Below are 15,086 nucleotides of genomic sequence, written 5' to 3'. Positions count from 1 at the left end.
GCCGTATTTTTCGGCCCTACCCAACTCTCTCTCTTGCCCCCGCCGCCGCCGCCGGGGGCAACCTCTCTCTCTCTGATCACCGCCGCGCCGCCTCGCCCCGCAACATTCTCCTCCGGCGACTCAACAAAGGTGAGCTGAGCCTGAGCCTCTCGAGTAACTCGACCTGGCGTGCGGTTCCTCTCGAGAGGCACTCGCGTGCTTGGGTTCTAGGGCTCTTCATCTTCTTGGTTGCTTCATCTTGCTTGGTGTTGGATTTGGATTGGATGCGGCTGCGTTGCGTGTGTTTTCCGCGTCGGGAGAGTCGGTAGCCGACACCTTTAGGCTGTAGATGCGCGGCAATGTAGCGGAACCCCATCTTCTTCTGATCCGGTGTCATGAGATGAGATTAGATGGGTGAACCATTTTCTGCTAGTTTGATCCAAATTTAGTGATTTTAGAGGTTTGATTCTGCTGCTCTTATTGCGATCGAGGGCTTATGTGGCCGTTTTCCCCTTTCAGGATTGAGTACATAAGGGCTTAACGCAAGAAGAATATGGCAGCATTCCTGAGGTCAAAATGTTCATCAGGTAATGAAATGGTTGCCTCAAAATTTCCCATTCGTAAATGTGCTTCTTGCTTCTCAACTATGATAATATACACCATTTGCATTGCTTACGTGATAGCAACTGATATGTGTTAGTAGATATGTTTGGTTCATGCAAAGTTAGAATGTACATGCTATGTGTGTTCTTTCATATTGTTCTTTTCGATCCATAAAAAACATGGACAAAAGTTATGCTTGTCACAGCGTATTAGTTGGACCTTAACCAGTTCAGGTTGCATTAGCCTGGTTAACCAACTCTTGTAATTTTTTGGGCTGTCATCTGATGTGATAGGATCATCGATTTGTAGCACTTAAACACTTGCGAAGTAAAATTGTTAATTTTGTGCATATGTGATTGATGCTCTTTTAACTATAAGAAAACAGAATCTTGTCTCTGGTTATATTTGGGCTGTTCATTTCCATTTTTCACATCTGCCTTATGGGTAGCTTACTATTGTTGCTTATGGTGCTGTTGTATGATGCTTATCTAATTCACATGTTGCACATGGTTGTTCTTCATCTACTTAGTTGGACGTACCTTGATGGGAGGCCTTGGGAACAATCTATTTGGGGCTGTTAACTCATCTGTTGAAACTGTGACAAGGCCATCTCACTGTGATGCTATCTGTCAGGTATGATTTCTTCTTTGAAGCAGAAATATTTGACATTTTGCTAGCCTTTTCAGATGCTTGCGGTTTTTTAAAAGTACTTCTGATATCCAGTTCATGAACATGGTGCTTTTTAAGCAATATCACATCTTATAGTAACTTGAAAATTCTAAAATTGATCCATGGACAAATATCTGTTGTTTTCACCAGTGAATCCATGACCGAGCAGCTGATGTTATTTCACTGTGATGTAGTTTTGTTTGATATAATTGAATACCATTTATCATATCATTCCTGTCAAGATTGAGATTCAGGTTTGTTCACTAGAACAATTGACAGACTAGACTCTTGGTATTTTACATGTTTTCTTTTATGGCACACTGTTTATTGTTCTCGGGTCAAAACCAAGCAGAGAATACATGTCTGCTAGTTTTTCTGAATAAATTTTCTTCATCCTGCTATATGGTACTAAGATAACAGGATTGTCGCTAGAATCGCAGTTATTTGAATTTGTTTGTATCATCATGCTTGTAGTAAAAATTATAAGTCATGTTCTCATTCTCCTTTCAGCAAATCAGAACATTCATTCAGATGAGAACCAACCTCAAGGTGGTAGACAACTCTGGCGCCAAGCGTGTAATGTGCATTCAGTCCTTGAGGGGGAAGAAAGGAGCAAGGCTTGGGGACACTATAATTGGATCTGTCAAGGAAGCGCAACCCCGTGGTAAGGTCAAGAAAGGTGATGTGGTCTACGGAGTGGTTGTCCGTGCTGCTATGAAGCGAGGACGCAACGATGGCAGTGAGATCCAATTCGATGACAATGCGATAGTTCTGGTGAACAACAAAGGCGAGCTGATTGGCACCCGTGTCTTTGGTCCTGTTCCCCATGAACTCAGAAAAAAGAAGCATCTCAAGATCCTGGCGTTAGCTGAGCACATAGTTTGAGATATCTAATGCAGAATGAAATAAACATGGGTCTGCCTTGAAGAGTATTTGACATTTGCTTTCATCAGTTGTCTGCAGTAATGTACGTTGAAAGGAGTAACTGAACTAATGGGTCTGCCTGCAGTCAATAGTCCTTCACAAGTTAGATTTTGTACTGCCATTTAACCTCAGTATTGTTGCATCACATTCCGATGGCTAACATACATTGCTTGTATTCTGTTGTTAAACTTGAAATTAGAACGTGCCTCTTGTAATTTCTGATCCCAAAGCGTTTCAGTTCATCTGCACCCCTATTCCTACCATTATCTTTCTGGGACATGCAGAAAATAAGGTGGTCTTTTCGCCATGTATGATATTTCAGTTCAGATGTTCATGCATGTGATGTAGTATCATCTAATTCCAAAACAAAGCTTTTCTTGTTTCTTTCCTTCATGAATGTTTTATAGAGACATTTGTTTTTACACTTTTGTGTTCCATTGCTCTTCTTGTTCTTGCTGTCTAGCAATATGATGCCCAGACTTGCGTGCTTTGGGTTTTAGTTTGCATGCTTGTTGGTCCAACTTTGTTTGTTGAGTTTAATCAGTGGCGTAGTGTTCATCATTTGCTAAATTTTGTGCAAATTGGCTCGTTGAGGTAGATTCACGCGCTATGTAAATTTGTGATTTTTTTCTCCTATTAGCTGCCGGGTAAAGACTTAGATAAATTTATACGTACTAGTACTACTCAGTAATCCACATGTACCGGGTACCTGACGACCTGGGGCACACTGAAAATGAGGCTTCTAAATATGAAATTGATGAATTTACTGAAAATGAGGCTTCTAAATATGAAATGGATGATTTACATCACGGTAGGAGGTACGGAGTTAAACATGAACAAGACAATCATACTTGCATGACCAACCTCCAGTCTTCTCACTCTCACTGTTGTTTAAACACGTATGAGCATACATATGAGGTGACATGGAACAAAATGAATATAGCTGCACAACTTTGACGACCTTTTACTACAAGTAAATTGCAGTTTGTTTTCTGTTGCAGCCTGATTGACCTTGGATGATCAGATAATAACAATACAGTTCTTGAATAGAACCGATTTAGCCTTAAAAAAGTATATATTGATTCACTCATGGCTAGTATATCAGTTAGTTTCTGAGATATTGGAAAAAGACAAAGTAAAACATAGACAATAGCACAGTGCATTTGAGGCTCAACTTTCAATTCAAGATAAAGGTTGAGATGTGGGTGTCAATTCATTAATCATGTTAAGAAGGCAGATTTTATACATCATAGCACTTATCTTAACCTACATAATTTTATTTGACTACTCAATAGAAAGTTAGGATGTGGGTTTCAATTCATTCATTGAGGAGGCAAAGTTTATACGGGTTTAAACAGCACACTTTTATTTGACAACTCGACGATTTTACTATCAAAATGCATAGCAACAAATGGAATGAAGAAGTAGACTCTGTTTATTTCAGTTTATGCTCTATTTTGGCATTCATTATTTGGTGCCATCAAACACTCTTCTCGATTGCAATATAACACAATGCGGAGATTCATATTGATTCATCTGGTCTTTTTTCATATGATACGCAATAAATAAAAGTGGTACTTGTGTTTTTACCATGTTTTTAACTCCAGATGTATTTTTACCACTACTTTTCCATCATGTCAGGCTTGTTCTTGCACCCATTTTTTTAACTAAATAATAAATGAATGTTCATATTTAAACAAGGGAAAATCATGTCAAAAAACATGATGTCATAACATGAGCAAAATAACAAAGTAATCAAAAAGGGCAAATCTGCAAGGGCATACTCCCTCCGTTCAAAAAAAAACCCAACCTAGGAGAGGATGTTGTCCAGATTCGTTGTATTAGGAGGGGTCAGGTTGGTTTTCTGGGGACGGAGAGAGTACGTGCATTTTAACACTGTTTAGGCTTTGTTTGTTGCCCCTGGTTCCCAACTCCCCCTCTCGTTTTCCACGCGCACGCTTTTCAAACTGTTAAACGATGTATTTTTTATAAAAAGTTTTTATACAAAAGTTGCTTAAAAAATCATATTGATCCATTTTTCAAAAATTTTTTTGCTAATACTTAATTAATTATGCGCTAATGGACCGATCCGTTTTCCGTGTGCGGGATATGGGTTCCCAACCCAGGCTGCCGAACACAACCTTAGTCATCTTAACATAATGGTGGCAACCATCAGCCTCAGTTCAAAAAATGAGGGTAAAATCACAAAGTTGAAAAAAGTAGGGACAAAATCACAATTGGAGTTGAACAGGGATAATAATACAATTGTCTCTAAATAAAATTTCATTATTAACTGTAAATAATGGGCAAGTCATCCTTTCAACTAGGTCATACCCGCGCGTTGCGGTGGGGATTCTAAGTGATAAACTAAAGATTTCTTATTATGATGATTTGTATGAATGAAAAGTGACCAATTCTAATAAAATGGTGTTAATAAAGGTTGACATTTCAAGTTTAATGATAATACAAAGGTATCATAATACAATATAAGAAAAATCAACTGTCAGTATGTTAGGCCAGATGGGTTAGTGATAAAAAATTAATATAGACAATAGTAATTTAATGGCCAAAAATATAGAGGAAAAATTGCAAACCTTGTCATTGGCATGTTTTTTTTTCTCCACTCAAGTTGTTGTTTTCCATATACATCATATCGACCTGTAAATTTGCGTTCTAAATGTTATGTTCAACAAAAAATATGTTAAACTCTTGCAACAAATTATAAGTGATATGAAGATAGAAGGTCAACTTTGAGACATATGAATGGACTGGTAAGGTCAATTTTGTCAGGCCAATTTTGAGAACATCCGAACGATAGAAGTTTCTTCAACAAAAGTTATAAAGAAGCTAATAATTAAATAGATAATACATGTGCACTGCTGCGAGTGGCGATCAATTGCCCTTTTCGTGCATGATCAAATAAGTTGATGCGTCTCAGTGTTTGCATCATTGGAATGAAAAGAAATGATATTGCGGTGAAAAGGGAGAAAATGGAGTGCATCAGCTTTCAAATGATCTGAAATCACCATTTTATCAGGGAGAGGACAAATGAACTCATAATTGCTAAAAATTGTTGAAATTTTGAAGGTAGAAAAAATATCATATAATTCCTTGCAAATCCACTGGCAGTGGCAGTTAGAAGGTTGCTTCGAGTAGTTCTGTCTACGTATAGACACGTACTGTAGTAAATTGCTAAATATTTGTGATGGCATGTTGTATTGCTATCTTGAAAAAAAAAAGAAGCTTAATCTGAGCCAACTACGAAATAAAAAATAAGGGATGAAATTATCTTGAAAAGAACTGATGAAGGATGACAAATTGGTTACCTATCACGAGAGTCTGCCATCCAGCAACGACGCCAATTCACTGGAACGACTGTTCCAATTATCGATGATGAGTATACGAGGCAAAGCAATTCCAGCTATTGAACAGAGTTGAATCCATCAGAGTGAGAGAGCATGTAAAATTTTAGCAGAATCTAAGACTAAGACTTGTTCGGAATGAAAGGCTTAAAAAACATGAATAAGAAACGTTTAAACATAGCATTTGAAAATACTATAGGAATAGATATTTGGATGAACCACGAGAATAACATATGAAACAATATAGAACTATAAGCCTAATAATGCTTAAGCCTTGCATTTGTGGTATTAGAGCTTGATTTGCCTCGATCCTACGCGAGGGGAACTAAAACAAAAGGGTAAGGTTAGATTTTTTTTAGTAAAGTATACGGGCGGTTTATAAGGTTGTACCATCTAGGTCCCCAAAATCTCAAAATATATATCCAGATCATAGAACTTGTCAAAGTGTGTCATCTAGGTCCCAAATCACCACAGCCTCTCTACTATCCTACATGATATTGTTGTGGCATTGCCACACAAACATGACATGGTATAATCTTGACTGACAAATTGGACTCAAAAAAAATTTTCCTTTTCCTTTTTTTTTCTTCTTTCCCTTTCCTTTTATTTTTCCTTTTCTTCTCATTCTCTTTTTTTCCATTTCTTCTCCTTCCTCTTATTGCAATAGTAGGCCACCACCGCACAGGTGCTGGGTCATAGAGAAAGGAGAAGAAAGAAAAAGAAAGAGAAGAAAAGAAAAAAAAAGAAAATTTTTAAGTGGGTCCTATTTTTCAGTCAAGATTTTGCCATGTCACATCCGTGTGGCATGCCATGTCAGTGCCATGTAGGGTCCTGGAGGGACTACAGTGATTTGGAACCTAAATGACACACTTTGATAAGTTCGGGGACTTCGATCTGCACTTTGAGAGTTTAGAAATCTATATGACACACCTCTATGGCAGTGTTTGGCAAATGTCTAAGGGAAATGATTTCCCACCCCTCTTTAAATCTTAACCATTCATTCTCCCTCATCCATTTAATCCTAACCCTTCATTCATTTCCCAATCCCAATCCCACTCCTCATTTCCCATTATCCAAACACACCCTATAAGTTTAAGGATCTTTGCAATTTATTGACGAAATCAATATCTCCTCAATTTTTACTACACAAGAATTCTCTGTTATGAATGTCCTCCTTTTCTTAAGAATCTTTTGATCCGAATAAGCACTAAATAATTTGATAATACAAATAAATTTATATGATACCAAAATTAATGATTTAGTACTATTGAGAGCCAGATAGAACCCAAATATTGAAGGTATGAATAAGTTGGCATAAAACCAAACATCTAAATGGTGTTTCTATTGAAATTGAAAAAGATAATATTAGGGTAAAATTTTTGTCGAACCCAAACTAAGGGTCTGTTCAAATTATAGCTAAAATAATCCTTATCAAATTTTAAGTAATACCATATATTTATCAAGATTTAACAACAAATTAAATATAAATATTTTTTTGGTAACTTTATAAAAAAATGTATAGTTGAGAATTGCATAAATCTCAACGGCCCCTAACCCTAGAATTCCACGCCGTCGATTCGAGTATTCGTTCTTCAAGTATTTTTTGCCTTCCCGGCGCCTCCACCCAAACCCCCATTCTATCCCTCCCCAAAACCACCAAGAAAATCCTTGTGATCTCGCCTCCAAAATCGATCCATGTCGCTGGAACCGGCCTCCCCTTCCGCCGATTCCGGCGTCACCAGCCTCACCTCCACCGCCAACAACGTCGCCGTCGTCGTCCGCGGCGGCGACAGCGATGACAGCGACAGCAGCGACGGCGTCGGCTACGACAGCGACGACCTGATGGACGACATGATGGACGACATCTTCGAGCAGTTCATCGAGAAGGACGAGCTGCTGGACCGGATCGGGCCCGCCTCGTGGCGCCGCTGCTCCCCGCCGCCACCCGGGCGCAGCGGCGGCAGGTCCTGGAGCAGAGGGAGCAGGCGCGCGCGGCGCGGGAGGAGCTCAGGCGCGGCGTGGCGAGGAGCAGGGAGCTGACGAGGAAGATCAGGAGGCTCAAGAGGATGGCGAACGCCGACGTCTCCGGCTACCCCGCCGCGCGGCGGGAGGCGCACGAGAGGAAGACGCGGCGGCTCGCCCGGGAGATCTTCGGCTCGGATGCCTAGCCTGGTATACTCTCTCTGATCTGATCTGATGGATGGATTGGTTGCAATTTGCTTTGCTTTGATTTGGAAAACAGGGATATCTTCGGTTCGGAATTCGGATGCTAAGTCTGGTAGTAATACACTATCTGATATCCCATGGATGGATTGGTTGAAATTTGTTTGCTTTGATCGGGGAGACAATGCAATGCTGTGCTAGTAGATTAAAGGGTAAATTAGATTTTAAACGGTGCTAGTAGTACTAATTTGGTGCCGTTTTGAATGCTGGAAATTCTCTAGTACTAATTAGGCGTCGTTTTGAATGCCGGAGATTCTCTTGATTTGTGGTAAAAACTTCTTGTTACCTTCAAAATTGGGATGCCACTGTGCTGGACTATTATTAATGCGACTCTACAGCCTAGTGTTGGTTGAGCTTTCATGATGTAGATGGGGATTTCTTTTTTAGTTCTTTGTGGGTGAAATATAGACAGCAATTGACCATCAGAAAACCAACCAAGAGACACTCAATCTCTCAGGCTCTTACATGTGCTACGCCCTGGAAGGCTGGAACATCTTTTCAAAATTTAGTCTCTTATATTTTTTTCTTTCTTTTTGACATCTGACAATCCCAATTTTCTTCACTTCAAATTTACAAAAAGAATAAAAAAAGACAGGCTTATGTGAAAATCTTGTGTTCCAATTCCGAACAGGGTGTTATATATGCTGTGTTGGCAACCTGGTTTCTAGAACGAGGCATCAATTGTTGGCTCCAGTGAGCTTTCATATTTTGTGGGAAATGCATGACGTGCTAATTGCCTACAGAACAAAATGTAGGTGTTGTAGTTTACACTTGTGCTAATTGCCCAAGTGATTTTGTCTTTTGAACTAACTGCACAAGTGATTTGATTGTGTTGTGTCAATGAGAACTCTTTTCAGAGCCCTGTTTGTGAAAAAGGTTTTAAAATGTTGAACCATGCTGAAAAAAAAGAACTGGATGAATCGAGGCCCCATGCATCCAATATTCCAATACATATATATGTTAAAATAATACCAAATTTGAACGCTACCTTGAGATATAACAATGTTGTCTTTTGTTAGTGTAAGATAAATTATACAAAATATTACATTCTACAGGATTTCTAAGACAGCCATTTATGTAGTGAAAACCACCAAGTAAGGAAAACCAAGGAGTAGAACTTCCAATAGTTGTGTAAAAAAATGCCCTTATTTTTTTGTAGTAAATGGAGGTCAAATTAGGCACAAATAGTTTTTTCAAACTTTTGTTGCCCTCCATCTTTTTGTCTGCTAAGTACATTGATATTGGCAATATGACGTAGCAAAAATGATCTTGATTATTTTATCTTTATTCCAGGCAATCACATCTATTCTTACTGCCAACTCAATTCTTGACAACAGAACCAAGAGGGTATTGTTGGCACCAATTTTGCCCATGATTTAAACATGATTTTAATATGTTGTATATTAATATTTAGCTTGTAATATACTGTATAGAGATGACCGAATGGATGAATAAAATCATTAACTAAATAAATAGCCATAATAATATGCGGATGGTGTGAAATAAATGTGCCCCTAAATATTCACCGGCACGGAATAAAATGTGTGTCACTTGCGTGCCTTATAAAATGTGTAGCAAAAACCACTGCTTTATCTTAACGTATGTAGTTGGCTCGATAAATACTGATATTTAGTTGCCACGATATATCCATGAATAAAATAAATAATATGATAAAAAGGGCGTATGTGAAATATATAAAATATATTTAGATACGATCATCCAATAAATTAAATCTTGGGCTTCGAAGGTATATCCATGAATAACGTTTATCTAGCTGACCAAAAATAATTGTGCTCTATTCACCAGTAAAAAATAGCAATTGCAAAATACGCCTCCAAACATCAAAGCCATTGCCTCTTTCTTTAATAGATGCAACCCGTTCTGATCAATGACTTGGAGGCACTTCTTTCATCAAGATGAAATCATCGGGACAGTCTATGATAGAGATTTGGCCTATGGTACCATACTTGCGTTCTCTAATTGCAAGGAACACGTCCATTTAGATTATCATGCCGAAGGTCCCTCATGATTGAGGGGAAAATCCGAATGAAAGTTGTACACCAATCAACTCAAGGAAGTGAGGCTTTTCCATAACGGGAATCGGTTGGGAGCTGATAAGGATTTGCTGGCCATCGCCTCCCGGTCGGGATGGCTCGCGGGGCAGATCGGGGTCGTACATCCGCTCGCCTGCCTGGCCGTAACGTGGTTGCCGCGTTGGCGTCACGCGTGCGCCATGTGGTACACCCGTTCCCGACCGCATGCGTCCATCCGCCCGCCCATGTGTGCCTCGCGTGCTCCAGTCGCCTTGTGTCACCGACGGGGTGGGCCCCGCTTGCCGACGCTGGCCTCCAATCCGCTGACGTCAGCCTCAGGCTTTAATGCGTAGTAAATCATTAAGGTTTTTTTTCTGTTTATATTAAAAACACAGTGAATCTTCTAATATTCATAACTAATTCATCCAAGTTCCGTTTAAGCCCATTCAAGTTGCAGTAAATTGATAAAAATGCCTAGAATCGAATTAAAATGATCTTGTTTCCCTTTTCAGTAGTCTTATAGCATATTTTACTTGTGTGGTTTGTTTGTCCCATAGATTCCAGCAATTCCGACGTTCCAATCTACTACGAAGTTGTTGCAAAGGTTCTTGTAGCACCAGAGCAAGGCAAGTCATGCATTCCTCATTGAGCATATAGTTCCTACTTTGCAAATATCCTGCTTTCTATTTGAATTGCACTATTTTATAATGTCATGTGGGATGGTTCATATGTACTCGACCATAGCATGCTGAGCCGCAGTATATCCTTCCCCATGATTAAAAGTTGAAGGTCTCTAGCACCCCTTGGAGTAGTAATTTGGAGGCGAGGCTTGTATTGCTTGTGTTGTGTCAAACGGCCACACAAATTGCCAACCTTTGAGTGGATTAACGTCATAATGTATGGAGCATAGTAAATGTCTTGCCCGAAGGTTCCTTTGGAGATTGCTATCTCTTGCATCATGAGGTTGATCCCATCGAATCTTCGTCCTTGCATTATGGCATCAATCACATGCTAAGCCACTCCCCAAATGTCATTGTTTTTTCCAAAACGAGGGAGTATAGTGGCTGTTACAATCTGATTGACCACACTCGTGAGGGTTCTCAAACCTGCCACTTTGCCATAAGTGTGCCTCTCACCATCCTCATAAAACTGAGCTAGATAAGCACGGTAATTCTTCTAGGGTTTGCCGCGAACTGGTCCTTAAATGCCATGGGCATGTCTAGCGAACCATGCGCCCACAGCCCACCATTAGGCATATTTTAGTTGAATTAGTACCATGGTGGTACATGTCCAATGGCATCTAATTAATCAAGATCTAAGATATTAGTGTGATTCCGCAAAGTGATAGTTGATCTAAGTATGGCTAAGCATCTCCTAAATCAACATCTAATCATATTAGTTCCCAAGTTATCAATGACACAAGGTAGTCAAGCTATGGCTGAGTACATAAAAGCCATCCCACATGACATTATAAAATAATGCAATTCAAATAGAAAGTGGGATATTTGCAAAGTAGGAACAATATGCTCAATAAGAAACGCATGACTTGCCTTGCTCTGGTGCTATGAGAACCTTTGCAACAACTTTATAGTCGACCGGAATGGCCGAAATCTATGCGACAAACAAAGCACACAAGCAAAACAAGCTATAAGACTATTGAAAAAGGAAACAAGAACATTTTAATTAGATTCTAGGCATTTTTATCAATTTACTGCAACTTGAATGAGCATGGAGCTCGAATGAATTAGTTATGAATATTAGAAGATTCACTCGGTTTTTTAGTATAAACAGAAAAACCTTAATGAATTTTTGCGCATTAAAGCCTTAGGGCTAACACCAGCGAGGTGGAGGCTGGCGTCGGCTAGCAGGCCCCACCCATTGGTGACACAAGGCGACTAGAGCATGCGTAGCGCACATGTGTGGATGGATGGATGCATGCTGTCGGGAACGGGTTCATCACGTGTTGGCCACGCGGGCGGGCGGATGGACTGCCCCGTGGCATATTACTCTAAAAGTGAACTTATTTTGGGACAAATAAAATGAGATAAAAATAAACTTATTATGTGACGAAGGAAGTAAGACCTTGTAAATCAATGGCTTAGATAATTTCTGTTGCCATCTATACTGGTACACTAATACTGCAAAAATAGTTGTTTTGTGTAATGAAATTGTGAAGTATATTTTTCAAGGATACTAGAGATTCAGGTACCTAATTTATTGACGGTAGTAATCATCATGTTGTTGGAGGATCTTATGATTTTCTGAAGTTGGATAATTGGTTTTATCATTGATATAGTACGCTCATAACATCTCAATTATAGAATTGTATGAACTTATAAAAAAAATTCTTAGGAATCATACAAGTAAAGGAGAATCAGTAGTTTCGGTTTGCTACAAGAATTAAAATGGCGACAGCCAAAATTATCTGCCTGAATATTTTGGTCTGTCACCTGCACATCTTGGTACTCAATTTTCAATTTTAATTAGGCAAATTTTGCTGCAGGACATCGCGATTGTGTGTATTTAGCTCAGGGACACCGTGAAAGTGAAGCTTTGGGGAAAGACATCCCATAATCGTGGTTATTTGCTGATGGACACCGCGCCGTCTAGCGTAGACTTGCCGTGCTGACGTGGCTGACGGGAGGCTGTTTTTTGACGCGGTCGGACGTAAATACCCATGCGCCTTATCTCCTCTTATCCACTAGGTTTGGCTCCATTCGCAAGCAGTACGGGTGGTAGAACCCTAGCTCTACTGATTCAACCGATACAGTGCCTATTCCACCGATTCTGTCGCCCTCGATACTGGCTGTTCCCAGGCATTGTCGCCGACGTGATGCAAGTTTGACCGGCGGTGATGGCTTCACCGTCGCAGGAGGCGGTGGAATCTGCGCTGGCGGCAGCTCCGCCGATGCCAAAATGGATTCCGAAAGGGTAAGTTTGGATTCCTCTTCTCTTTGATTTGTTTTTCCTCTCTTTGATTCGATTAGGATGCATGGTTTGGTCGAGCTGATTTGGGATCCCCTTTTTCTCTTCATTTGCCATCGCATTGTAGGATGGATCCGAACTCTGCATGCAGAGTTGTGGTTAGGGTTGTTGCTTACGTTGAGTATATGGATAATGGTAGCCAAGATTATCATGTTTCATCTTCACATAAGTGGGTTGTAGATAAAGACACCGTATGCTGATAGATTTGATGAAGGACTTGGATGATGAAATCATCCGTGGTAGTGCGCAGGAGCTTACAGTGACTTTCTGGGACAAGAGAGTGGGTAGGGATGTAGAAATTTGTTATGATGCTGTGTTATTAGAGGCATTTAACCAATACTGGAATGTTAGGAAGCTTCCATTGCAAGTGACAGTGAGTAAGCCTTGTTCCCAAACTGTGTCTTGTGTGGATGAAGCTGAAACAGTTGTTCCACTGAGTATGGTTTTACCCACACAAGCAAGTCAGGCTGACAATGTTCCTACTAGAGATGCTACCACAAAAAAGGTTCCCACCAAAAAAATAGCAAGTCTAGGGACAAAGCTACTGATCAATCAATGCCAAATCCAGATCCATGGTTTGAGTTTGATGAGGTTGAGTATGTAGGAGTTAGTGATGAGAGGGAGAATTACAATGAGCTGGTGTCAGATGATGAGGCTAATGATCCATATTATACTCCTGAGGAATCTGATGGTGATGAAGAGAATGATGATCCAGTAGATGATTTAGAAGTCAATGATAATAGGGGTTGTGAGCCTCTAATCCATATAACTGATGTAGACAATCCAAGGATAGAAGTTGGTGTTACTTTTGAGGATGGACTTTGTTTTAAGAAGTGTATGAGACAATATGCTGTCCTGAAAGAGGTTGAACTTGCAGTTCCCTACTCTGAGGCCACAAGATACAGAGCTTATTGCAAGGCAAAGAAGTGCAAATGGAGTATCCATGCTTCTAGGTTGTCAGATGGTAGAACTTGGCAGGTATGTAGCTCTTTTGTTTTACTTCTTTGTCACTTAAGTTTTGCAACTGAATAATGGTTTGGATGTTTACTGTCCCTTTTTGGTTGCAGATAAAGAAGATGCCATATGAGCATAGGTGTGCTAGCACAGGCAAATTGGAGAATAATTGCATGGCCAACAATTCTTGGGTTAAGGACAGGGTTATCAACAAGCTTAGAGAAGATCCAACCATAGGGGTTGCTGCTCTCAAGAAGACTTTGGAGGAGAAGTATTTAATCACCCTGTCATACTATGTAGTATGGGATGGTAGGCAGATGGCTTTAGATGAGATACTTGGTGGCTGGGAGCAAAGCTGAGGTAGTGTATAGTTTTAAAGCTAGGATTGAGAAGAGATCTCCTGGTAGTATAGTGGAGATGGAGTATGATGTGATCAATGAGAAGCATAGGTTCAGTAGGATGTTTGTTGCTTTGAAGCCTCTTGTATAGATGGATTTTTGAATGGGTGCAGGCCATATTTAGGCATTGATTCAATTGTGTTAACAGGCAAGTGGAGAGGACAGTTGGCTTCAGCTATTGGTATAGATGGCCACAATTGGATGTTCCCAGTGGCCTATGCTGTCTTTGGATATGAAACAAAGGAAAACTGGGAATGGTTCATGGTTTGTTTGAATAAGGCAATTGGATCTCCAGAAGGCCTAGTACTGTCCACTGATGCAGGCAAGGGCATAGATGCTGCAGTGACAAGGGTGTTCAACAATGGAGTAGAGCATAGAGAGTGCATGAGGCATTTGTACAAGAATTTTCAGAAAAGATTCCATGGAGAAGTATTTGAAAGAAATCTGTGGCTTGCCTCAAGAGCATATAGGAAAGATGTTTTTGACAGGCATTTTAATATCACGAAAAAGGCTTCCCCAAGAGCAATGCAATGGATTGAAGAGAATCACCAGCATTTGTGGGTAAGGTCTAGCTTCTCCACTTCATCTAAGTGTGACTATATGACAAACAACATTGCAGAGACATTTAACAGCTGGATTAGGCTAGAGAAGTCACGACCTGTAGTTGAGCTGCTTGACAAGATTAGGCAGATGATCATGGAGAGGATGTGTACAAGGCACATATTATCTCTTAAGCTGCAAGGCAATATCCTAGGAAATGTAATGAAGCAACTCCATGACAAAAGTAGGAATCTCAACTACAATCACCACAAGAGTCTGCCATTTGTAGGTGAAGTCAGTGGTGCAAACAGGGATTTGACAACATGGAGACACACAGTGGACTTGACCAAACAAGAATGTAGCTGCAATGAATGGCAGCTAACAGGCCTCCCATGTAGGCATGCCATCTCTTTTAT

At 40.1% G+C, this 15,086-nt stretch overlaps 1 protein-coding gene and 1 pseudogene across 1 annotated transcript; both read left to right on the top strand.

Annotated features, from left to right (window-relative positions):
- The first annotated feature begins 11 nt into the window (after positions 1 to 11).
- On the top strand, positions 12 to 2,576 carry LOC127756824 (50S ribosomal protein HLP, mitochondrial-like). Its single transcript, XM_052282203.1, has 4 exons — positions 12 to 129; positions 499 to 566; positions 1,112 to 1,215; positions 1,762 to 2,576. The coding sequence occupies exons 2-4, from the start codon at positions 533 to 535 to the stop codon at positions 2,134 to 2,136; spliced, it is 513 nt and encodes a 170-aa protein (XP_052138163.1). The 5' UTR covers positions 12 to 129; positions 499 to 532; the 3' UTR covers positions 2,137 to 2,576.
- A 4,544-nt stretch (positions 2,577 to 7,120) lies between these two features.
- LOC127757983 (uncharacterized) lies at positions 7,121 to 14,234 on the top strand (annotated as a pseudogene).
- Positions 14,235 to 15,086: the final 852 nt, after the last annotated feature.

This window comes from Oryza glaberrima, chromosome 12, assembly GCF_000147395.1.
Source record: "Oryza glaberrima chromosome 12, OglaRS2, whole genome shotgun sequence".
NCBI classification, from domain to species: domain Eukaryota; kingdom Viridiplantae; phylum Streptophyta; class Magnoliopsida; order Poales; family Poaceae; genus Oryza; species Oryza glaberrima.
Note: the sequence above shows the minus strand (reverse complement) of the source record. Positions and strands in the feature narration are given on the sequence as shown.